We start from the raw sequence: 26895 nt of genomic DNA, 5'->3' as shown, positions 1-26895 counted from the left end.
AAAGAAGGATAACCTATGTCTAGATAGGACAATGGGCCTGTGAGTCACATGTGTGGTTTCTATCCATGAGATGGTCTGCATAACTCAGTGGAAAGACTGAGCAAAGGAATGTGTTTTCTACCAAAGACAGAGGAAGATTAAGAAATAAAGACCCCATTACTAACAGGGTAACAACTCTGGCCGTCAAGAGTGGGTGTCCTGTATGTTGTTAAAGGGTTTTTGATACAAAACAGCTAACAGCTGAATTATCTCCACAGCACTGGTTTATGTTCTGGGGGAACCTGCAAATGACTAATTTCTTTGTTTCTGGATTGTGGACCAGTGGAGGATGCAGAGAACCAGACATTGAAGACTTACTTTTATCACCATTTAATCTGTGATTCCAATAAAAAATAAATCAAATTAGTGCCAGTAAATTGTAATAATGGTCAACGACAACATCACAATAAAGAGGATGCCTGAAGGAGATGATGTCTACATAAACACTAGCCTTCACTTTCCCATGCGGAAATGACTTTTTTTGTAACTTACAACCAATCGTGACAAAGATAAACAAGAAGGAAATACCTTCAAAAAGCAATAGAGGGCCTGTGTGAAGCTTCAGAAGCCGCTGGAGTTGTTGTACTGCCAGCAGATGGTAGTATATAATAACCTTTACGTATGATGATTGTGTAAGGTGCAAAAATTCACTTTGGACTGAAAAAGACCATGTAAACACTACCAGGATGAATACCTATATTACAACCTAAAATCATAGGTTTTAGTGCTTTTGGTATAAGCAAAGCACATGACCCCCCCTCCCATGCAAGATAATTAGTATGTTACCAATTAGCGCAACAATAAACATGTCATGCTCTGGCAGCATTTAATCTCTACAATACTTCTATTTCATTTATATTTCAAAATAATAAATGTTTTTGAATGAATACAAGGAGTGAAAATCATAAATAGAACTAGAATTTTTGGGGAAATGTATTCAATAAAGAAAAGGAAGATCAATTCAGTGTTGATAATATTTGTTGATTGAAACTATTACAGTTTATACTCTGCGGTTACTGTTGTGTAAATGTGCCTCCAAATATAAACATTGTGGAAAAAAATGATTCGCTACTGAAAACAACTGAAATGCAAATGTGTTTCTAAAACTAGTGTCTAATAAAGATGTAAAAATGCTGCAGCCTGTAGAATTGTGACATTTTTGACCAAAAAGGTTATTCCTTTCATTCAACAACGATCATGTTTAAAATCTTGAACATGGCATGAACAAGCATGACATGTTCCTTTACCTCTTTGTAGTCATCACTGAGGTAGATGATGGACGCCTGCCTGATGACATCATCTACACCGTCCATTTTATCCAGCGCCTCTCTCACCTCATCCCTTCTCTCCTTTTCCCTACCCAGTGACAGGGTGGATTTCCTCAGACCGGCTCTGGAGGTTCAGCCCAGTCGATGTGTGTTATAATCCCACAACATTCATCTAAAGACAAAAGCAAATACTCTGCTCCTCTGCTGGTGCCTTTTCCTCTAACATGTTGTGACACTGCTACTCTTTTATCTGTCCTTTCCGCCTGCTCCACTAGCTGTCCCAGACTGCACTGTGGTCCTGCCCTTTCTGCAGAACTGGGAAGGAGCACTGGTCAGAGGTAAGGCCCTGCTGGACCCTCCCTACCTTCCACCCTCTGCACAGAGTGGCCTCTAACAGTCCAGAGAGACAGAGAGGAGGAGAAACTCACACCCCAGTGTGTTTTTTTTCTTTTTGTCCTGACGTGAGGACAGCAGCTGGAAAAAGAGACACCTCAGCAATGGGATCCAGATAGCAACAGTGTGTTTATGAGTTCATGCCAATGTGTGTTTAGATGTCTCCTGTTATGACTACAAACGTAACTAAAACATAATCTTTTACTGTCTGTACATATTCATCTGTACCAACCACCACTCCTAGCAGCTATATAAACTATAAGAGCAAATAACCCTCCATATTTGGGGCAAAAACGTATGTAAAAGTATGTGCAAGTATGTAACAGAGAGGATAGTGTCTCTCTTCCTGCCAAGGTGAAAATAGAGCCTCGTCTGGACTCCAAAATCAACAGCCCGACAGCTCGGGCCAGCTAAATAAACCCTGACAGAGTACAATGGGCCATTAGTCTGGCACACAAACACACACAGTCACTCTTTCCCTCTCTCTCACACAAGTGGATTGCTCCTGCTCTGTATCAAAGATGTATATTTTCAATCTGAGCCCTCTATGGCGTGTAATGACCTCATCTTTGCAAAACGACCAACTAGTGACTCACATATTTGTCACAGCCGCCCAGGCAGAAAATGATAACATATTGCTGCAGCAATCACACAATGTCAACAGGTTAGACTAAAAAATGGAATCCATGACTAAGAACTGGAAAACATTAAATGTGAAGTAAAGTGAGAGTAATACATCACATGATTTAAAAAAGGAAATCAAGTAAATATTTCTTTAATTGGTCATAATTACACTAAGCATTAGCTCTGTGGTAAAATTAAGGTATTGTTTTTATGTTGAATTGGAAAACATATTTATAGATAAGAGCAATTAAATAATACAAGTGTGTTCCAAGGTGATTTTATTTTAATTGAAGTATTTAAATTTTTGAAGGTTGACTACTATATCACATTCAAACCTGTATCACTATAGTTTTAAAAAATGAAGAAGCAACTTTTCCATGGTCAGCAGTTAGTTATTAAGAATATGATTAAATTTCTTTCATTTCTTTTATCCAGTAAGACTTGCTTGTACTTTCTGATGTAATCATGACATTAGGTATCGTTCTTGGCATTTAACTACGCTACAAATTAGATGTTTTTCTCAATTCAACTGCTGTAATACGCAGTACTGTTCATTTAACTGTAAGCATCATTATATCACATTGCTTCTAATCAAAATTAATTCCACAACAAAATTATATTTTAGATCATTGTTATTAAAGGCCTTCAATGATTATAGTCAACAATTATTAATGAACAACTATACGCATAATGTACCATCAAATGTAGATGATTAAATCAGTTGTTGACCTGGGTTTAGGTTAACCACTACTAGTAAACAGGGTTCGGCGCAAAGTATTCCAGCATAGTAGACAGCGATAAAAAAGTAACTCAAAAAAGTCAATTCACGCGGAAAACCAGGTGGATACTCTCTTTTTCTTATGAACATAAAGGCTCTTTGACTGACATCTGGACATCCTCCCCATCGCATTTCAGCACAGACAATGGTGATGCGGAAACTTATTTATTTACATTGGAATTAGGCCATACCTGACCTTAAATGAGCGTAAGGGCTGTGAAAATAGTGTAAAACATAAATTTAAATATAAATTTAAACAAATTCACTTCCTTTTTGCACAAATGAGGGAAGCTCTGTGTTCACCAAGGCAGGCGAACATGCTACAACCTTTAAAACTCCCCCCCAAAAACTACAAACATTGCCGCCAACCCCCATAAATAGCAGTTAGACTTCAGGTGGGTTGGTCTAATTTAGCTGCCTGGCGATGCAGTCTTTCACAGATCCCAAACAACAGCAGTATGCTTATCATGATTTAAATAACAAATCAAAACATCCACCAGAAAGTTCAAGTGAACTCCTTCTGCAGTAATATAGAGTTAAAACCTAACTAGTCTGCCCAGGCAGCAGTTAAAACAAGCAAAGGTCAGGAAAAGCTAAGGGTTTACTTGTTGGTACTTCCCTATGCAAGGCGCGGCGTGGTTCCTTAATTGCAATTTTGGTAGTAGCTGGCAACTTGGCCCAGGACAGGATGGAGGGAAGGCTGCTATGTTTTTCCATGGCATAGCAGTGATTGCAGCTTAAAAAGTGGAAAAGCAGGCTCCAAAAAACTATAAACAGCAGGCTGCCATGTCTTTATCTTCTTCTGTGGCTTTCGTTGGCGTTGAGGCAGAGAGCGTGCTCCTGGGCTTCACCTCGTTTCTGGGCATGAAGGGAGAGAGCAGGCTGCGCTGTTCTCGCTTTGGTTGCAGTTTTGGTGATAAGGGATGTATCCTTTGGCCAAAGTGATCAGTTAAATAGACTTCCCAAATACTCTCCAATTATCCTGGAGCTTTCCTATTTTAGAAAAAATTAGGCAGTGTTGTCTTGGAACAGCTTGGTTTATGAGGAGATCACAAAGTCTACAGGTTCTCCATTCATGAACATTTGAATCTGAAATAAGCATCTTCTTCATTGCAATGATAAGGAATAACTGGCAAACTGATATGGAATCATTTACGACTTACAACATTAAGGTGGAACCTTTCACCTCTATCTTTTAGAGAAAAGGTAGGTTTTCAAATGTTAATGTGACTAGTTAAGTCCAAAAATTCAAGGAATAACAAAAAACTAAAATTTAGAAAGATGGTAAAATTAAAAATTCTTAAATCAGTCACTGATCATATAAAAAGCTAGGGGCTCTCATGGGGTGATGGCGATCTTGGATGAGAGATGACCAAAACAAAGGAAAAAAGGGATGCAAAGACGGAGACATGAGGGAAAAAGTCTACAACTGAAACTGATATCCATGACTCAATTCCACGTTTTCTCAGCTCATAGACAAAGTCGATGAGTAAGATCTAAGAAAGGGGGACTCAGAGACAATAAACCTGTGAGAATTATAGCCAGTAAATGTTGAAAAGAAAATGAGTAGAAGACATAGAAAAAAATTATGCTGACTTTCAAGGACTATAGGTAGAATGCAGCTAGGCTTTCCTGTTTTCTGAATCGTAACACATAAAGTTGATTCTGGGGACAATATAGATGAATCACACATAAAAAAACGAAACCATGAAATCAGTGTTTTCTGTGTGCAAGAGCAGCCTGGGTGGGGCAGAATCATCCCCACTCGATTTGCTTCATTACTGAGGCTGACTTCATGGTGGAGATGAAGTCACCACTGATACAAAGGAAGCTTGAAGAAAGAAGTTCTCCCTGTTCATGCATTAGCAGAATATGCAGGGCATCTTCAAAGTGATTTCAGATACTGATTGTACACAAGCCTTAGAAGGATCACAGATCAGTGGCAAACATCTCTTTGTATGCTTTTAGCTGCATATCTGAGGCACGGACACGCTCAGAAAAAGTATAATGGTTTTGATGATTTCCTGGCTGTTAGGTCAGCTGAGAGAAATTGTCAAAATAATCAAAGAAAAATTGCACATAGATGGCTTATTGTTCCAAGTGAACAGAGGGTGACTGTGGGAGAGGGTTCCTGGCACCTCGTGTAAGCCTACGATCCAGGGCTTGTGGCATTATGAGTGTGCCTTTGTGTACGTCTGCAGCTATATTTGTTAGAATCAGCTTAGCTTTAATAGTTCAAGAATTAAAGCATTTTTTTTTTGTTTCTGAAAAATTCCCAAAAGGATGAGTGAATGTCAGGAGTCTGTTTGTTAGAACAACTGGGAGCATAAGTTAAACCATAGCATACACACTTTAAAAATTCACTCCCCCTCTGTTTTTAGCGAGCAGTAAGCTATTGGCATGCTGCTGCTCAGTATCTATATGCATGCCTTGAATATATGAAAGGGGAGACATAGACACAGAACTGATCTTATTTTAGCAGGAGACGGGAAGGACTGGTACTAGTGCCCATGCAGTGCTGAGAGCAGGTCTCCATGGTGATGCTCCATGTTGCAAACAAATTGGGCTGCAGAAGGAGCATGCGGTGGCCCATCAGGAAGGCCTGTAACTCCAACAGAGGCCAGTGTTTATAGGGGGACCTTGCAAATTGTAATATATTAGAAAAATATATCTACAGAATAGAACATTGCTATAAAAATAGCTCAATAAAATAGGGATAATCAGTTAACTTTTGTGAGAAGAGAAAATTCCAGTATGAGTAGCCTTCAAAATATGCCTATTTACGGTGTTTAATTTCAGGTAAGATCTATACTGACTAGGCCAATAGGAGCCCACCAATGTTCATAGCCTCATTTTAAAACCCATTCAATAACTTATGAGGTACTTTTTTTGTCATACATACAAACTTAATTGTAAATAAAATAGGACCGGAAAATAAAAGAGATAAAAACAAACAAAATCCATGGAATAGACATGAGCTGGTTTGACAAAGCATTTTATTCCAATGTTATGGTAAAAATTGAGTCTACAATCTGCAAAAAAAAAACCCAAAAAAGACCCATATCCATTTTTTTCATGGAATGCTGCAAAAAGTGTTGAATTGATGATATTTTTTGTTGATATTCAAAACAGAAAAGCCCTTTGGTTATACATTTTGTTTAGTTTATCCATCCATCAAGGGGGTCACACAAAAATTATGTCATCACAGTCTCAAAATTATACCCCTTTTAAAGTAACACCGTTAATTACAAAGAATGATTCTTTTGTTCCTCTTATTTATACAAACAATGAAATCTTGTTACACATTTTTGTTTCAAACTTTCGCATACATATAATAAGTTAAATGTTTGCTCGAGGTTATCATTAAAAAAGCCTTACTAGGGTAACCTTTACTGTTTAGTAATGCAGACAGCATGCATTTTTCAAAGGAGAGCAAAGTCTTTGATTTCATTTACTGCACTAATATCTCCGAAGCATTCCATCTAAAGTAACTAGGGCTGAAAAAATTGGTCAGATTAACGGTAATTCAATCATTACTGAATTAATCATAAACTAATCTGGTAAATGATTAGTGTTTGACTGGAGTATACAGACTGCAACATGCCATCAGCTGAAAAAACAACCCACTAAGTTCAGAAATTATACAGAAAAAAACCCCAAAACATATGTCTAAGAATTTTCCATTAAATTTGAAAATATTTTACTTTTTGAATATGCTAAATCCAGAACTCCTAAAGTGGCAAAGTTTTAGCTTCACCTGTTTAAAATCTTCTTTATGGCATCTTTGCTATCCAATTAATAATGAATTAAATGAAAAAGTAACCAGTTGATTAATTGATTAGCAAAACATTCATTAGTTGCAGCTCTAAAATAACCGTAAATGAAGATATGTAACATAAAACCTATGTACAGGACTGTGAATGTGATGTGTTATTTTAAATGATTTACCAGTCACCACTGTCTTCTCCTCTTAATTTATTATTCATCATTCTTCACCTCATATAAAGTTACAGTCATACTGGAAAACTTCCACTGCTGTATCCATAACTATATTAGCTTATTGACATTCCAAAAACAGAAAAAACTTTCCATGACAAACATGTTTCAGCATCCCATCAGAGTGCCTTCAGACTCTGCATGCTGTCAGCACAGCAACAGCCTGGGAGGACACAGTGTGACCATACATATAAATCTCACCAGCGCCCCTCACAGTCCTGGCACTGCTGCAGCTGCTGACAGTATTAAAGCTCTATTAGGTTTAAAGATAATTTTTCATTAAAGTGGGAAAACCAAGATGTCAGACTCTAGTATCCCTCCTTTTGCCCAATTAAGGTTTTAATTACAAAAACAGATGCAGCTGATCTGTCATTTTCTAGGTCAAATGGTTTAAATCTGGTTTATTCTTAACCAGCAAAATCAATTTTTTTCTTTTAAGAAAGAGTGAGACCGTTGCTTTACCGACCGTCTCAGTTGGTAGCTTAATTGATAAATGCCTTCTGACACTTAGTGCTTCAAATGATTTAGGCTGTGAAAACAGGAGGGATTCCTGTGCTTGTGTGCAAACAAATCTAGAACCACACCTTATTTAAATCAGGACAGAAAGAAACAATGCAGAGTCAAAACAGAGCCTCCATTCATACACAAGCTGTCCCAGGAGACGCCCAGAGAAGAAAACACCTAGAACATCCTCTTCAACCTCCTTCATTCTCCACTTCATCTAATTACATCTTGACCATTGTAGCTCTTCATTACTCTAATTCTGTTTTCTGTATTCTGTCATTGGCCTTTGCGTCTTTCCATCCCCGTACAGCTCTGTGTTTTATATATAAGCGAGGGGCGCTGTCTGGCCTGGTTGCCAGGATACCAGTCTAATTGAGGGGTCTCCAGAGAGTTGCTGTTATCAGAGCCTGAACCCTCTGTTCCTGTCACCGCCCTCATGCTTTCTCTTATTAGCTCCATTTTTCTTTTAGATTTCCTCCCACACATTCAGCTCCAGCCTCTTTTTCAGAGATCTTCAAGCATTTTCTCCCTCATATTGAACTGATCTTGATATTTCTTTTTATCGTTCTTATCTGCTTTAACTGTTCTTCCCTTAAAGAGTTGGACATGGGTTTAATTCCTTCTTTTGCTGCCTTTTCTTTTGCGGTTGGTGGATGAATTTCCTGTTACTGTCTTATCTTCCCCTTTCATCTGCCATCTCCACTATCCATTCGCTTAGACTGGTTATCTGCTACTCTTTTTTTTTTCAAAGTCTACCTCTTTTTTGTCTCTCTTCCCAGTCCTTATCTAGCACACAACATGACAGGAAATCCTTATCCAACAATATAGCTGCTTCCTAACACACACAAGTCCATATCCACACTCTTGACAAGCAAATGCAAATGTGTTGAGGATGCACATTGAGATTAATGTAATGTTTATGTTAGATTATCCCATCCCATCCACTGCTAAAACACTACTTTGATTTAAAATACCATTAAATATTCTCTAAAACTGCTGTGTTCTTGCTCTGCAGGTCAAAAACGAAAAATCCAATATGAATAAGCTCTACCAGGAGCCACTAACGGTGAGACATTATGATTTTAAAGCTTTTACAGAAGAAAGTATCAACTTATAGCCAAAGTCCCTCCTCTAGCTATAGAATTAGCTTTATATTTAATATTACTGGGTTATTCAACAGGAAGCATGAAAGGCTGAAAAGCCCATGCTAAAAAGAAAACAGTATTGTACAGAGAAACTGCAGCAAAACAGATACCTTTTAAACAGAGAGGGGGAAATAAAAAGTTAACAGGACACTGAATAGAACTTGTATATAACTTGTAAAGCCCATCTCTAGCTGTTGCAGACCATGCTGAAAAGCCTCAAATGTTTATAGCCTTCTTGAAATCTCACTCTTATTAAAAAGGGGCTATATTTTTCAGTGGGAATACATATATGGAGTGTAGTTAGTAATGTCATTATTAAACTAAACTGCTGTAATTGCACTGTTTGCACCAATTGTAAAATTAAGATGCTTAAAACTGTATTTAAGATTTTTTTTGGAAGTATTAGGAAATTATTTTTATGGTGACTACTCTCCAACAGTTTAATATTCCCCTGGTTTTAATATAAGGAACAGCCAAAAAAAGGCCTCCTAACAATCCAAATTAATATCATGACTGTATATCTTTTTGAATCACCAAATAGATGGAAGGTAAATTGAAGCATTTGCTCGGTGATTTGCAACATTTATAAGTTTGCCAGAAGCCTTAAATCTTTTAATTCACCTTTTGTCAAACAGTTAAATTATTCACTGATTAAGAAAATATACAAAAGTGTCTCTCAGTGATGAAATGCATAATTTCAGGTTTTTGTGTTTCATTTAATTAAACACTGAAAACACATTCCTCACAAAAACTCTGCTTGCACCAAAAAAGCTCCATCTTCCTTCTCTATTATTTCCTCCCCAGGCATATTCACCTCAATTTTCTTGCTTTTCATCCACCTCTCCTCTCGTTCTGACTCTCCATCTCCACTGCAATGCAGATTTTTCTTCATTTTATAGAAAACCATGGCTAAGATGTAGAAGGAAGGTATACCCACCGAAATCTATACACCATCAAAGCATTTTAGACTATTTATCCTACTATTTTCACTGTTTCTTCTTACATGTGAACCGGAGTTTTTACCCACTAAGAAAGTTGGTGTGGCATGCAGGCATCATCCCTTAACTGAGAAGGCTGTGTGGAGGAGAATGTGAATGGGAGGTAAGACATTATTCCCATGAGTCAAGTGCTCTCTTAGCAACCACCCAGACATCACATTCACAACACAATCATGCAGCCGCACAAGGCAAAAGAAATACTCCCACGCAGTCTCTGCAGAGACAAATATGTGTAAAAATCAGCCTGTTTATATGTTACATTCAAAGCTCACAGATGTATTGAGGTACTAACATTTAACACTTACATCCAAGATTAATTACAGGAAGAAGCGACATAAACAGAACCCCAAGGAAACATGTAAATTGCAGCAACATTTCTCTGAGGGATACCTGATAAGAACAGTTTTCCTGGTGGACCATCCTTCACAGCATCCTAGAGCAGAGGCTTGCTGAGCTGGAAGGAGCAGGAGTGGGACTGGGATAAAATTCCCAGCCCTGCAGCGGTATTCCAACGGGAGGGGGAAAGATCCCACTGAGTCGTGGATTCAACTACCGGGTAATGAAAAAGTCAAGAACACGGGTTATGCCCCGTGACGAGTCAGGCAGGTCTTCACCAAACCACTGCTCTAAATCTCTGTTTGCTCTCTCCTCAGTTTAAAAAAAAAAGGAGAAAACAGGGCAGGGTCTGATCACTGCTTCCTCACCGCTTAAAAGAAGGGAGGGGCGCAAGAGGCGGGAGGAGGAGGGGTGTGAGAATAGGAGAGAGGCTTATAGAGAGAGAGGGGACAGGGGGGGAGGACATGCTTTTCTCTCTGCTTTGGATGGAAAAGAGGGAGGAGTTGTTTGGAGCCGAGTGGAAGCGGAGCCTGTAGGGAGAGGGGACCATGGAGAAGGGAATGGTGGGAGTGGGTTGGAGAGTAGTAGTGTCATACAGTCGTTTTATGTAGAGTTATGCCACAGAGAGAGAGAAAGAGAGTGAAGAGAAGGGAGAGCAGAAAAATGACTTTCATTCTTCAGCCTTTGTCATTTTTCCTAATTTCAGCTTGGATCATTATCAAAGTTAAACTCTGACAGGGAGAAACATTTCTTTTTTTTTAACAAGTGTGTTGAGTATCAAAATAAGTTAGGTGACATATTTCTTAAATTTAACTTTTTTTGTTGTTGCATTCAGTGCTGTGACAGAGTGGCGACCTGTCCAGGGTGTACCCCGCCTTTCGCCCATAGACTGCCGGAGATATGCACCGGCCCTACTTTGACCCTGATGGAATAAGCATGAGAAGATGGATGGATGACTGCTTATCAATATATAGATGGATTACCACAGGTTTTTCATAACCAATCACTTATTTCACATATATATCAGTTTTCTTTGCAAAACCTGTGATCCTTTCTTTGGGAATGCTTTGATTGTGGGTCTTGTCTTCATTGTTTTTGTTTTGTTCTAAGATTATAATCCCTTGGTGGCAGATGGCTGGTCTATAATCCACGGAAAAGCCAACCTACTGAGATAATACTTCTCTACTCCATTTATTCATTACTCCATCCTGCAATCTTTTCATTACTCTACTAAATCCAAGTTTTTATTTTCCTCTTTGTCTGTTGAATAAATATTTTAACCAACAGTATTGCTCTACACAGGTAACTTAAAAACTTAAACTCAGCTCTAACTAGAGATATACCAGAACCAGGTTTGCAAGTTATGAATTAATGACTTAATCTAAAATTGACTGATCTTATCAATCGACTAATGATTAATTCTTTAAAATCTAATTTTTCTGTTGTGTAAGAAGGAAGTTTCTATACCGTAAGGGGATAATTTTTTTCTACAATATGTTGATTAAGAAAAAATTAAATAGTTATATTTTAACTAATTATTGTCCCTGCTGCTTCAATGAAGTGATAAACACATCCTTGTCTTCCAAGCACAGTTTAAATCAATCTTGCAAGATATGGATGACATATTATCATGATAATGATAATATTATTATACTATATGACAGTATAGACTGTCATAAATCCGATTTTAATTGTACCCTTTATGCTGTAGAAGCTGGAGAACAGTCAGATGTAATGAACAATGCTACATCATGATGAGTGGCAGGCCTGCAATATATACAGTAAGGGGATGGTTTCTTTAAGGTGGAAAAACTATACACTATTGGTTCTGGGATTGGGCCAAATATGTAAAAAAAGATCTGACTTTTACAGGTAAATTAGCATCTTGTGTGCCATTAAAACTTTGATTAAATAACATCCATCCTTTTAAATGCATCAGCTTTCACTTTTGTCATTTACTGAGGTGTATGTTCTCTCTGTTATTTCACCCATCTCCCTGTCTGGCAAAAACCTCTCTATCCAGTATTGATCTCTCATGGGTGATGCTGCTTTTCCCAATAAGACCACTCTTGGGTTTAATGACCTGGAAGTGGATCGATGAGCTGCCTTCCTCTGATCTCTCTCAGCTCAAGCCTACACATGGTTGGCCCTGGCTTAGCCAGCAGCTTGGCTGCCAGCTGGGGCAGACTGGAACTGTGCCTATCTTCTGACACTGGAGGATATAATCATCTGTGTTGAAAGATACTGACTCGGCCTCATGAAAGCCCTCTTAATCTTTTCAATGTAACAAGTAAGCTTATTTAAGCTTACAGAAAAAGTGGAAAAGTGAGTCAACGCATACTTTTCAGATAACTGCGTGTAGTGCTGTATTACTAGGATATAAAAAAGTGTTTACATAAACACACAGAATTAAAAATAACCAAGGCTAATCGAGGAAACAGAGGTAGTTGTAATCAGCTTTGCGTTATATTTCTGTAATCAAATTATTTTAAATGTGAATGGAACAATATTGGCAATTTTTTAACTTTAAATCCAAATATCTGACATTTTAAATGTCCTTTACCAACAACTTGTAAGGTTTTCTGGATAAGTGACAACAAATATGTTTGGGTTAAGCACTGAGTAATGAATACAAAAAGATTTTTTGCTTATCCATTTAATCAATTTGCTAGTACTCCTAATTTTCAATCATTCTGGTGAAATGTTTACGTAAGGCCGTCCTACGTGCTCATTCACAGTTAGCATCATTTCATGCGCATCTGCACTTTTACGTATGTCATGATCTATGGGTTCAGCCAGTCATTGAAGTTCGCCTTTCTCACCATGGTTCTTTGAAAATGGCAGAGGGTCGTAAGAGAAAAAGAGTCTAAGAAGTGTATGAAACGAAGAGAAAGGCCTTAGAAGACAGAAACAACCAAAGTGTTTTGGGAGATTCTTTCCCGCGATGGTGTACACTGAAAGCACAGGCCGGGCTTCCCACTGATGCCTTAGTTGTGAGGTTTCTACTCAACAGATAAAGTTCGGCTATTTGGAGAAATCCATTTCCCTGCAAACATGTCCAAATTTCCACTACAGCACACACACATACAAGCAGGTCATGATTTTTTTTATGTACCAGCAGTCTTATTTGTGGAAAAACTTTTTATATGTAAATAAAGGTAAGATAAAATCCAATGCAAGCGACCGTCTTATCATTGCAAACCTGCAACTCCTCGAAGAGAAATGGGCTTTTGCATGTTCTTTTAAGCAGTTAATAGGCGTTCCCTCTCAGGAGCAAGTACGGGGTTGTGCATGTGCATTTTTTTTAATAGTCGAGAGGGCATGTCTTATCAAAAAAAAATCACTAAAATCCTCCACTATACCTTTAATTCTTGGTAAAGAATACCAAGAATTATTCTGAATATCTAACCCCTTAGTCCTCCTAATCTGAACTGCATTACACTAAAACCACCTTTGTTTGTTGCTTTTTATTGACCTGTGAGTCAAGGACTAAGGTACAGCAAAGTTTCTCTGTTTTATCTTAAAAACATGATAAAATATATTCTATCATGTAGCACAATGAAATGCATCATAATGTGGTGTCCATCAAATAAAAATGTGATCCTAATAACAGCAATCTGTTACAATATATAATTAAAAAGCATTTTCTCTGTGGGTTGTTGCATTATTTGGATAGGCAGAAATAAGCTATCCTTTCTTAAGTCAACCAGTTTAATGCACCTTAAAGGTTATATGTGGAAACTAAGATTTATTTTTTATGAAAATGAACAAAACATTGTTTTCTTAACAGAGTCTTGTTTGATGCCAAAACATAAAAATTGAATCTATCCAAGTGGAAATGACTTCAAAAGGTGAAAATCTGACTTCAGCATCAAGAGTTTAAAGCTGTAGGTTCAGTAAAGCATGCTGCCTCTCTGTTTTGAATACGAACGTTTGGTGAGGAGAGAAAAACTTCGATGTGCTTGGATAAATGTATTCACAGCAACCTCCCATTGTTCCATAGCAGCAGTCAGTCCAAAGGTATCTCCTGCCTCATCTACCCCCATGCTGACCTTCACAAGGTTGTCTAGGTTACAATCTGAGTCAAAGCACAGGTGGAGAAAGACACAGGGTATCAGTCAATATACAGAAAACAAGGTTTAAAAGACAGCCTAAGCACCGATCTGCTCCTAAATCACAAATGCTGTTCCACTTTGAGGGCCAGCAAATAAGATTCAAGGGCAACAAGGAAGGCTTGAAAAAATATGATTAGATAAACGGTCCAAAATTATCACAAGCATGACAGAACAAACACTATTATTAATGGGAGAAAGACAAGAAGGCAGGATGGCAGCAGCCAAAGCCGCCCACACACTGACCCTATTATGAGCTCTGTCTAGTTGGAGAAAGGCTGGAATACTCTCATCTAGCATAAATAAAGCATTTGCATGCAAACCAAAATGTCTGCATTTTATTTTTGCGTGTTCTCATTTCAGCAGAGGTTCAAACCTATTTATAGATTCAAGCACAAAAAAAGGACATAACTTGAAAGATGGGGATTCATTCCACTGTAAGTAGTGGGATACAGACAGAGACTTAAGTAATCTTACAGATGGCAAACAATTGCTTTTCCATATGTTCAACATTTTATAGAAAATAACTAAAGTTCTTCTCCCTGGCAGCTTTTTTTTTGTCTTTGGATGCCACCCACCCCTCCTTCTTTCCCCTACCTTTACTATTATTGAAGCTTCACTTGCTTCTTACCACTTTACCCATCTCCCTTCCCGTTCGCCTGTCCAACCCTCCTCAGTGGGGAAGGAGAGAGTGCAGATGCTTTTAGCAAGTTGACATTTTGTGCCAGCTTAAAACACTGCATAGCAAAGCAGGTTGGCTCAGCATGAGAGCTAGATTCTAGCAGTAATGAGCTCTCTCTGACAGGCAGGAAGTGATGTGGGAGGCCAGGACATGTCTGTGTGTGTTTCTGTGTTTGCATGTGTGTGTGTCTATTAACTCCTATGATCAGCCACCAGAGGCTGCGCTAATGAGGACTTCATGTCTGCAGTTGGTGGCGGGAGGACTCAGCATGTAGGGACCACCAGGCTGTATTAACATCATGACTGCGACATCGGTGTAGGGTAAAGAAGTTCCCCCTACAATTGGATGGGCACTGGTTTGAACCCCTGCTCCATCCATCTCTGTAAAGGTGTCCTTGAGCAAGACACTTCTCCTGCATTTCCTACCTCAGACAGCCCAGTGGTGCACAATGATGGCAGCCTCTTTAATAGTTAATTATTCAACTTTACATTTCGTTTAATTTTCTTGAAATTTAAGAATATGATTTATATTTTACTGTTTACTTGACTTAAATATGTATGTTTTGTCCTAGGGCTGCAACTGACGATTATTTTGTGAGTTGATTAATCTGTCGATTATTTTTTGATTGAATCTGTTAATAAATTCACTATTTTTGTAATGTGCTTTGAGACAAGATATATGCTGTGATTTGCAGTTTGGAAATGAACTTTCAAAGGCAAAGATTTTATGCTTTGGATAATATTGTTGCATAAAAAGATTCAGCCAATCAAATCTGTGTATTTTGTGATTGTTTCATAGTGTATTAAAATAAATCAGCCTATAGCCAAAAGGCTGTGTCCTGCCTTTTGGCTATAGACTGCTAGAGCTCCCTGATGGATGGATGGATGGATGGATGGATGGATGGATGGATGGATGGATGGATGGATGGATGGAGGGATGGACGAATGAAAAATAAATCCGATAATTCAGTATTGCAGGGTGTAGACCTAGTCAAGAAAACGTATTACTCTTGCATTGCGGCTAAGCAGGAAAGTGGAAGTATTCTGCTCTCGTCTCTCTCCAGCAACAGATGAAGCTCACTCCATGACCTGGCACATTTCCTCACACACAAGCACAGTCACATGAACCAGCTTAGAGCTTAGATAACACAGAGTCAGACACATGGAAACAAAAATAACCCCCTTTCCCCGTTTGAAGTAATTTCCTTTGAGGTTAAACATGCTTTGTGTTTAAAGAAAAACATAAACAGACCTTGTCTAAAACACTGGAAAAAACCTACACCCAACCTATTACACACTCTATAATTAAGAGCAGACTCAAGCAGTGTTTCAGATTTTAGCTCCACCCAAATGAGCACCCATCTATGCACACAAACACATGCCGTTATGTTTGTGTGTGCAGCTCTGCTCAACCCTTCCTCCAGCTGCTCTCAGGGCAGCTGATTGATACGGAGCCCCTCTGATGACATGGTCAAAAAAATGTTTAATTGTGGCCACGAAGTAGTATTTCGTGCGCACGAAGTAGTATTTCGTGCGCACGAAGTAGTATTTCGCGGCCACGCAATAAGTATAACGTGCGCGCGAAATACTACTTCGTGGCCACGCAATAAGTTTAACGTGCGCACGAAATACTTATTAATATCAATAAATCCGCCCCTGTTTTCAGGCTTATGTTAACTGTAATGACTTATCTTGGACAGGCTGCTATGTAAACGGGCCTTTGGTCCTTCGTTTAGCATTGCTCCGGTTGTTTACACTACGCCTTTTCCACCTAAAATAGCGTCTTAAGCAAATCGAGCGCGCCTTAGACCTTAGAGAAGGCGCGCTCGATTTGCTTACCCAGTTGTCAAGGAATGATATTAATATTATTAATAAGTATTTCGTGCGCACGTTAAACTTATTGCGTGGCCACAAAATAGTATTTCGTGCGCACGATAAACTTATTGCGTGGCCGCGAAATACTACTTCGTGCGCACGAAATACTACTTCGTGGCCACAATTAAAATTTTTTTTTGACCATGTCATCAGAGGGGCTCCGTAGATTGAGTTTAAAATCCTTGTTCTGAAAACAGAAACTATCTCCTGCTATTTATTTTTGCAGTCTTGTAGAAATAAGTTTTTTTTTTTTTTTAAATCTCTTTCTATGGTCTTTTTGCTTATATAGCTGGCCCGTGTATGAGCAAGCATGCTCCCGACTGCGTAGTTTGCAGACTGACACAAAACTGTAATATTGGAGGCTGTCTGCAAGACAAATCCCCATTTCCTCCACAGCACGCTCTGCCACTCACAGCCTGTGCGCCCTCTTTGATAGTTTTTATAGGGTGGAAAAAGGGGAGTCAGGCGTAGTGTGGAAAATGGTCTCCTGCTGTATTTAGACTGTTTGAGAACATTAGGGTATAATGCCTCCTGACAGCTGGAGGAAGAAAACAATTAGCTGGGAGCAGGAGATGGAATAGCAGTAAAGGACAGAGGATGCATAACCTTTGGAAAACAGAGTGAGGAAAAAACAGTGAAGGGTGAAGATTCATTGGATGGTAAAGCATGATTAAAACCTATGAAGATTGCTATGCTTTAAAGGTAAAACATGTACAGAAGGAGACAGTGCATTTCTTCCACCATCCAAAGACTACTGTGAATCACAAGTAACTAAATCAAAACAAGGGTGGGGTCAGTTTTAGTTGTCGAGGATGACAGCCAGCAGTGGAATGCATCCCCTTAGGGGATGCTTTTCTGACCAAAGTGGTTACCTTTTTTCAGCATCAGCAGAGCGAATACCTGGCTCACCATGGTAACCTTATGAATCCTTAAACAGACTGCAGCTAAATACAATCCATCATCACTACTAACCATACATATGTATTAGCCATTTCATTGTGTAAGCTGTGCAGGTTCACACATAAGAAAAACAAAGACTTTGTTCACTTCAATCATTTTAAAAGTTAATTATTTTATTTTCACACTACACCATAAAAACAATTTTTTCTACAAGAATATGAGCTATTTTACATAAATTATTTTGTTATCAAACTGAGGAAAACATTAAGAAATAAAACTCAAGCGTTTGTTTTATGGGTCACTAAATGCTATATAGCTTTATTTCTGTAAGTCATAACATAAAAAAAAAATGGAATGCAAGTTCCTCATATATACTCAAAAGAATATTGCATCAAAGTAGTTCTGTATGGTAGCAATACTACCCTGACTGGCAATGCAAACATGCCTGGGATCCACGTACTTACATCCAGGTTGTTGTAACTAAAAGTATTGTGGAAAAATGAATTAGTGGTGCTTTGCAGAACTTTATTTTCACATTTTAAGTCTTTTTTTAGCCTTTGCCATAATTTATTCTTAGGATTTATGTAGCTACATCCAGTTTCCTTGTTCTATGAACATCTGTCCTGTCACTGCTGAGAAAAAAAAAATCCCCACAGCATGATACCCCTAGCACCGAGGTTCTCAGTAGAGTTTGTGTTTTCAGGGTGGTATGCAGTATCAGTCTGGTTATTTGGCAAATGGAACAAAAATTCAATTTTGAACTTTTTTTCTTTGCTGTAGTTTCTTCAGATTTCTAAACTATCATGCATTCCTGTTTCTTTGATCAATACTCTTCTTGCCTGAACTTTGCTTTGAACTTCTCCTCAAGCTGATCACTTATCAGTGTTCCTTGATTCTCAGTATGTTGTCTGTTAATTAATATTTTCTAAAAAAAATTAAATAAAAAAAAACACAGAGGCCTCTACATAACTGGTGGATTTATACTGAGATTAAACTGCAAACAGGTGAACATTTTTTCCTGATTTCATGATTTATGAGGGCATTTGGTTGCAGTGGATTTTCCGAGGGGTACGAGACTAACCGAGGTAATACAAATGCACAACTTATTTTGCATGTTTTAATTTGGTAGAAATATGAAAAGCAACATAATAGTTGCTTCTTTGTTTAAATTAAAGTACATTAAACTTTTTTTCTGAAACCTGAAAATGCGGAAAAACAATGTATACAAAACGGGAGTACCTTTCAGATTAACTGTCCTTCATTTTATTTATGTCTTATGTAAATCATATTTTAGGAAGTTACATTATTTATTTTCCAATCTTATATAGTTAGGAATATATATTAAAACATGTCATATTTTGACAAAAAAAAAATGATAAAAACCGGAACATTCATTGAGGTTTAGATGTGATGAGACAGAATAGCCTAAAACAATATAAAGTTCCATAGTTCTCCATCAAAGTTACCACTCACAGCCAGTGGTCTACAAACTTCAATCTACAATCCAATCCACTAAAATCCAATGAGCAATTTCAGCACTCAGTGCAGTGAAATTAAGCTTGTTTAGAATGTTAAAATTTAAAGTAAGAGATCCAATATATTTTTTATAAATATATATATTTTTTATAAATATCTATATTTTTTTTATAAATATACACTATACTCTATGTTGACCTGTCCATGGTGTACCCTGCCTTTCAACTATAGGCTGCTGGAGACAGGCACCTGCCCCCTTTGACACTGATGGACAAGCAGTAGAAGATGGATGAAGAGATCTGCTATGGAAAATGACCCATTTTGATAGAAACACCATCTATATATATATATATATATATATATATATATATATATATATATATATATATATATATATATATATATATATATATATATATATATATATATATATATATATATATATATATATATATATAAAACTTGCTTTTGTTATTCTGTCAATGTCAATATGTAGAAATTTATCTTAGTTCTTGTTATACGTAACCTGGGAGAACCGTAGGTTGCAGAATCCTGTTCTAACTAAGTCCTTAGGCATTTAACACCCAGGCAATATTTATCCATTTAAAGTAAAATGCTGTCATTCTTTGCTTCTGCTGTTTATAATGTCCTTCTACAAAACAGACAAGAAAAAGAATGTGGTAAGCTTTTTGTTTTCCTGCATAACTATTATTTTTTGCCCATTTATGTAAAAAGTAAAATTTTTAACCAGTTCCTCTTCCTTGTTTTACCTCTTTGAATATAGCTTTGTGCCGCACACAAACATATCACCCCTTAAGGTTAGAGAACATTCAAAACAGATCTAATCTGAAAGACAACAACTGACTTTTTATAAAGCTTAAAAAAATGCGATAGGCATTTGGAAAGATATTCTCCTACAGCAGGATGGTAGAGTACAGCTTATATCTTTGCCTTCGGTGTTTCTTTCAAGTAAAACTATTGTATAATACCAGCTGCATACAAGCACAAGACAGAACATGTCACCAAAAAAAAAAATGTAGCGCCTTGAGCTATATTAAAATAAAAGGTTTTAGCTAAAAGTCTTCCACTGCCTACCATCTTTGTTCTAGTAAAGAAGCTGGATTTTACCTGAGTTAAATGCCCAACTTGCTGTGAGGAATCCAAGGTTAATTTGAGATAGAAAATATTCCACAAAAAAATAAAGATAGAAAATTAAGAACACTGAACACTGGCAGGAGGCCAGGATACTTAAGAAGAAAAAGGTATCCTTTCATCTGATGTGGAGAGCTGAGATTGAAGGTGTGGGTGTTGTAGCAACAGGAGACACTGGAGCTAAGACAGCTGCCGAAAGTTTGTGTGTGTTTGAGGGCTTGTGTGCAGTGGGTCGGGCCTGTTTTAGCTGGTATCTCTCACAAACACACACACCCCTACACAAGGGAAGACATTTATTATAAGAGGTAGACTTAGACAAAAAAGTCTTGGAAGGAGCTTGCCACACCTGGCTAAATCCCCGCCCACTAAAGCTCCCGTTTTCGATCAGCCTATGTAAACCTCCATTGTGTATTACTTTGAATTGACAGACCATCATTTTTATTCAATGCAATAACTCTCTCCTTTCACCTTTTCCCACAGTTGCTTTTAAAGCCTCCCTATTTCTACAGTCCAGCTCTTTCATGACCTCCTCACTCTGACTGCTCAGAGCTATTCATAACTGCTACAACATGTCTTCAAGGCTTTCAACCCTGCAATTTTTTCTGTCTCCAACTGGGGTATTTTTCCCTTACGTGGCAGTCTACAGTAAGTTCTGGGCTAAAGTAGTAGTTAGGTTGTTAGTGGAGGCTTACCAATGCTGTTCAGCAGCCGAACATCCCTATAAAGAGCTACTGTGGCTTTTTTCCCCCCTTGAGGCCCTGAGTGCTTTTCTGTGTCATAGCCCAGCAAACTTATGCATTTTCAAAGGGCTCTTGGTTTATTTCACTGTTTATATGGCAATGGTTAAAAAAAAAAAATTCTATTAAATAGTACAGTTTTACTTAAACTGAGAGATAGCAATTGGAAAATATACAAAAACGTTTAGGGTTTTGTCCAGATAAATTAAATATGTCTTATCCTAAATGAAGCATGAGTTTAATCAGTATAGATGTTTTGATCTGATTTCAAATTCTTAGTTGATGTGTGGACAAAGGATTTTTTAACATCTAAATCATAGGAATGAATGAAACTCATTAATTGACACCTTTTACTATGGTAGCCCACTGTTTGTGATTTTGTTTGCTGTTGCCATGACAGTCTTTGGTCATGTTCTTTGCTGTGCATGCTGTAAACAAACCCTAACAGTTGTATGATGTTTGAAGCATAGTGCTAAATTAGACTACAACATTTCTTTATTGAGAACTGAAGCTGTGTAATTTGAGTAATATAGAAACTAAGGATATAGCTGCATGTTTTCATAACATAATTGTAGTTTGGCATTAAATATAGGCATTATATATATATATATATATATATATATATATATATATATATATATATATATATATATATATATATATATATATATATATATATATATATATATATGTGTGTGTGTGTGTGTGTGTGTGTGTGTGTGAGATCTTTGGAAGTGATAACAGGAAACCACCTGTCGCTGGCTGAGCTTACTCAACTACAAGTTGAAGTATCCTTTTTTATATACTGAAGTATTAAAAAGTACATGGCTTCAAAAGTACTTATTCAAAAATAAAAATCGAATTTTCTCATACCAGTATGTTTCTGTACCATTTTCAGAGTCATTTTAAAGAACCTTGTAACCTTCAGAAACCTCCTGAAAAATTGCTGCTGCAGAATCTATGCCACACTTTCACTATGGAATAGAAGTTTAAGGTAGAATCTATTATCACAAAGAAACTATATCTCTGATTTGAGAACTCATCCTACTGAACAACTTGGCCACATGGTAACAGCTAACGCCTTTATAAACTTCATAAACTACTAATTTCTACCCTGGGTTTCTCTCATTTGTGGAATGTCATTGAAATCTCTTAAACAGTAATGTCCAGATTTAGTTCTAAAGGTTGATATCTTGCATGTTGAAATGGCATTAGAAGGAAGACAAACAGCAACAGCAGATTCAAAAGCTATGCTAAAAGGAACAAGTAACTAGCAGCTTCCTTCAGATGTAGTGGAGTAGATAGTTATAAATGCTCCCTCCATAAAATTACTCAAGCAAAGTAAAGATACTAAAAAAAAGTACTTAAGTACAGTAATCAAGAACATGTACTTTGTTATTTTCCATCCCCGCTGGCTAGTCTCACAAACCATTTGTCATCCCTACATCACTTGTTAAACCTTAAACCAAGTTTGTCCTTAATCAGATCAGATGATGCATGGCAGTAAAAACATCACCAATGAGGGAATTTAAACCATAAATAATCAAATGAAATGCATAATTTACGGCAACCTTTAGGCTGATGTGTATTTAAGCACATAACCTGCATTGTTTTGTTGTATGAAGTATCAGCCTGTATTTTAAATCAATGTATCCCTCCATTAATCAGTCATTAGCTCTTGGCCATTCTCATTTAATGAAAGATGTAGAAAAAATAAAGAATTAATATTAATTGTTTAATACAGTCTGACTTTAGATTAAATTTCTAAGAGAAGGTTAAGATAAAAAACTAGCTAGTAAATGGTAGTAAATATCCAGTTAAACCAAAACATTTTTAAGACTTGGTAAAACTTAGATTCAAGGTTACACTTCCTCATCATGAAGACTTTATAGGTTAAATGTATAAAATAAAGGAACTATGAATAAAAATCAAAAAGGTTGATTGCAAAGCAACAAAATAATTTAGATGTAAATGTTGGACTTTAAGGTATATAGGATGATCTTTTATTTCCGGGTGGATCATCTAAATAAGTGGTCATCCTAATTGTCAATCATTCTGGTGATATGTTTATGTAAGGCCGTCCTACGTGCTCGTCCCCAGTTAGCTATATTTTCCTGTGCATGCGCACTTTCCGGTGTATATATTTGGTGTGCAACAGTATCAGACAGTCAACGAAGCTAACTTTTCTTGTTGTAGTTCTTTGAAAATGGCAGAAGGTCTTAAGAGAAAAAGTGTCTACGAAGTGTATGATAAGAAAAGAAAGGCCTCAGAAGAGGCAGATATACCCCAGAATGCTTTGTGCGGAGAGCTCTCCTTGCAAAGCATTATGGGATTTGCTGTCGCAGCGGCCCGCTGTCGCTACCAGACAACGGCGACCAATAACATAGATGGCGCTGGCACCACGCAGTGAAGGAGGAGTCACATGACCAACGGAGCAAAACGTTGACTATAAAGTCCACTATATAGTCCCCACTCTATATAGTGATTGAGGGATTTAAGGGTTAGGGCTGATTTTTGGGCACAGTAAGCTTGTATAATCTATGAGAACAGCAACTTTTTAACAGAGTGTGTGCACTAAGAGAAATGGGCTTGTGCATGCTCTCGCACATGCAGTTTTTTAAAGTGGAGAGGGCGGGTCTTTTAAAAAATTCACGAAAATCCTCCACAATACCTTTACATGTAAGCATTTAACTGAAGAATACAATTACATTTAAACAAAGCTTCTTGTTGTTATCGGACAGTAGAAGGAATTCAGGAGGAAGTACAAAATCATCTGTCTAAAAATACTGCAAAAGAATATAAATTGGTTTTATCACACTTCTGATGTCTATCACTCAACATCACTGTTTGCATCAAGCTACAGATTTTCCTTAGAGCTCTACATAGCATGTGGTGTAAAGATTCTAGCATGTTCAGTCAATACGTGTCTGAGTGACAGAGGTTTTCTTCTCTAGGCAGATGTAGTGCTGCAGGTCTCAGCAGAGACGCTATCTTTGTAACCACAGGCTCCCCACAGGGTGTTCAAACGTTCTACCTGTGAACTCTGATGCAGAAAGTAGTAGCCTGTAGGCATTGGTTTTAATACCTCTGCGGTATATCACTCGAAAAATATACCATAAACACCTTTCTAAAAATGGTGAGCCATACTGAAAAGGCAGACTGTCTACATCATCTTTCATGTGTCTCAATAGTTCATTGGAAATTTGTTAAGTGTGGCTCACTGTGCCTCCACATGCACAGTCAGCAGGCATGTACTGACTTTCCTTTAGCTAGAGAAACACACCCTGACTAAACACACCTGCTTTCTTTATACAGAAATGAATAGGATGAAGACAAATGCTGGATTTCAGAAGCTTTTCATAACCGGCTAATGGATAAAAAATAAGAATAACGACCTGTTGCTACTGCAGAGGTTTAAAGCCGTAACAGCAATGTTTAGTTTTATGAAAATCTCAGAGACCAATCCATTTTCACAAAATGAAAAGAGTATGAAACAAGTGGAAACCTAAGGCCTAGCTGTTTTAAATTGATGGGATGTTGAGAGCAATAAACAGAGAGGCAGCAGATAGCTAAATGGTCACTCGAGGAGTTCTAGGCTGGAATCTAAAGAAAGCAACTGGTGCTAATAAGTCCTTTTTAAAGTTTACTAGAGGACATCTAGGTGATACAGCAAACTTGTGTAAAAAACTTAGATAAAAAACAACGCAAAAACCTTTGAGGTTTTGCATTGTGAAAATACAACATTTCAAAGATAAACGGGGAGAGACATACCCAAAACAAACTTGGAGTTAAAACTGTGGTGGATGAAAGGTGCTTTTAAATAATGTTGACCAAGCCGGAAGAAATGGACGCCACATTTTTTCTTTACTAGTAATCACATTAAAAATGAAGTCATAAGGCTTGAGAGGGTTTTGCAAGTCACTGCAGTGATCGCTGCAGATAAGTGGCCTTGAGCTTTGCTGTGTTGTGTCTCTCTTAAGCACTGATGCTCTATAAGATCTTCTCATGCGTGACTGTTCCTATCCCAGAAGACTCTAGTGACAGACAGACACACCCGTCTGTACATGAACAGACTCAATTTTGTACTGGTGGGTCGAGCGGGTATGGATCTAAAATATTTAACATTGTTTTAAAAGCGTAAGCTCCCTATTTTGTTTTGTTTTGTCTGCTGTGTCCAGTTATCAGGAGAGCTGTATAACTGCTAGAAAGAAAAAAATCTGCAGAAAATGCATTTTGGGCATATCTACTTTTCTGCTCGTTTTTAGCATCTTGAACAATTAAATGCAGTTATTCATCCTGAAAGCTTGAATTCATATGTTGACATAGCGTTAGGATCCTTTTCAGTCCAGAGCTATAAAACCATTTTATTTGTATTAACATTTGGCCTTTATAAACAAATTTATCTTTAATTATTTTTGCTGTATCTTCTGAAAATCCTTTTAACTGTGAGATGTAGAGATTTTGGTTGAAATATTAAGTTTAGAGTTTGAGGGTAATGACTTACCGGTACCTATTTATTCTCAAAGCTAAATACACAAACACATTAAGACAAAGCCATCTGCCTATCTTCAGTGTTCACTTGGTGTTCTTTTTTACTTTTAGCTTCCTAGGGTATATCCAAGCACAACGCACACAGAGTAACATAAACAACATGGTAGAAGCACATATTGAACAAAGACGATAAGAAAAACAACAATGGCCTTGCCTGACACCCCACAACATATTCAATGGTAGCACAGACCTATGCTACATAATCACATATTGTGATTCCTTATCTTTTACGTTCAAAGCTACTACCTATATTAAATAACCTGCACCATATTTTGTTTTTCTTCAGTGTTTCTTTTAAAAACAAAACAACTTTAAAATAGAATTTTACAGGTAATACCTCAAAGCAAGCCTTTCCCATTTCATTGGTGCATTTGTATAGGATTCACCTATCATGTGTAATGATGACATGGTGAACATCTTTTTGTTTTGTCAAACATGGCATGGTTATCCTATAAACTATTATCCCAAAATCATTATCAATACTCTCTCTCTAAATCTACCACAGTAATCCCAACATGCCTTCTTCTGTTGTGTGATGTGCTGCATATTCTTAATGCTCTTCCACCCAGGTAACATCCCACTGCCTAAAGGAAAGGAGGGGAGTGGGTGAGGGTGAGCACACTGCCCCCATCTAAACCACAGTGGGGGTTGATCTTCATGTTTAGGACGGGCAGCAGGTAATGAGCACTGACAGAAACACACGAGCCATGAGGCCCTGAACTCCCCCCCCCCCTTCGTTCCCGTCCTTTCCTCCCTTCTTCCTTTCTTATACCCCCCCATCTCCCACTGCATTCCTTACATGCCTCAAGGAGACAGAGGCGGGGGGGTGGGATGGGGGTTCCTTTGGGACAGACAAACTAAACACACACAACAGCCACAATAGCACGGGTCACGGCCATTGTGTGTGTGCACTGAGGAAAAGGTCTTAGTTACTCGCATATCAATGGAGGGGAAGGTGAGGGGAAAACGTCTTTCTGGCTTTTTTCAAGCAAACATTTACCCAGTGTTGGTTCTCAAAACTGCCTCTGCAGTGAACAATTTTCCCCTACTCCTCCCTGCACATTTGGATGCACTCCTTTAGACTCTCAGACAAACAGTTAAACGATGGGTGTGTGTCAGAGTTATGACTAAAATCTGCCATGGTAGTAAATATCCAGCTTTAATGCTGGAGCTGCTGGGGATGTATTAACAAGCCTGCAGCTATGCAACACTGACATCTTCTGGTGGAAGAATCACATGGCAACAGCAAAGAACACATCTCCAGAAAATTGGGTTATACATTAGTTCTGGAAGGTCAAAGACCACACTCAGGGCTAAGATGGCCATAAGC

General features: G+C 37.8%; 1 protein-coding gene and 1 long non-coding RNA gene across 7 annotated transcripts in view; one reads left to right on the top strand and one right to left on the bottom strand.

Moving 5' to 3' along the window:
* The window catches only part of schip1 (schwannomin interacting protein 1), a 55249-nt gene that overhangs the window by 20071 nt on the left and 8283 nt on the right, over positions 1–26895 (bottom strand). Inside the window, exon 1 of one of the 5 annotated variants that reach the window (XM_038306349.1) lies at positions 10136–10446. The exons of 3 other annotated variants lie outside the window; for them this stretch is intronic. In XM_038306349.1, the coding sequence (XP_038162277.1) occupies positions 10136–10165 (30 nt within the window). In that variant the 5' untranslated portion in view covers positions 10166–10446. Of the gene's footprint in view, positions 1–1286; positions 1675–10135; positions 10447–26895 lie in introns of those variants that run through there. One more of the 5 variants, XM_038306348.1, reaches the window with a different exon arrangement.
* LOC119797313 lies at positions 1292–10967 on the top strand. 2 transcript variants are annotated; one of them, XR_005282575.1, is made up of 4 exons: positions 1292–1645; positions 8618–8668; positions 9552–9848; positions 10917–10967. It is a non-coding gene; the product is annotated as an uncharacterized LOC119797313 (long non-coding RNA). The 2 variants fall into 2 exon arrangements; XR_005282576.1 differs by lacking the exon at positions 10917–10967 and adding an exon at positions 10058–10446.

The sequence above is a fragment of the Cyprinodon tularosa genome, unplaced genomic scaffold, assembly GCF_016077235.1.
Source record: "Cyprinodon tularosa strain WSP-4 unplaced genomic scaffold, ASM1607723v1 ctg58, whole genome shotgun sequence".
NCBI classification, from domain to species: domain Eukaryota; kingdom Metazoa; phylum Chordata; class Actinopteri; order Cyprinodontiformes; family Cyprinodontidae; genus Cyprinodon; species Cyprinodon tularosa.
This window is presented reverse-complemented; position numbering and strand designations above follow the sequence as displayed.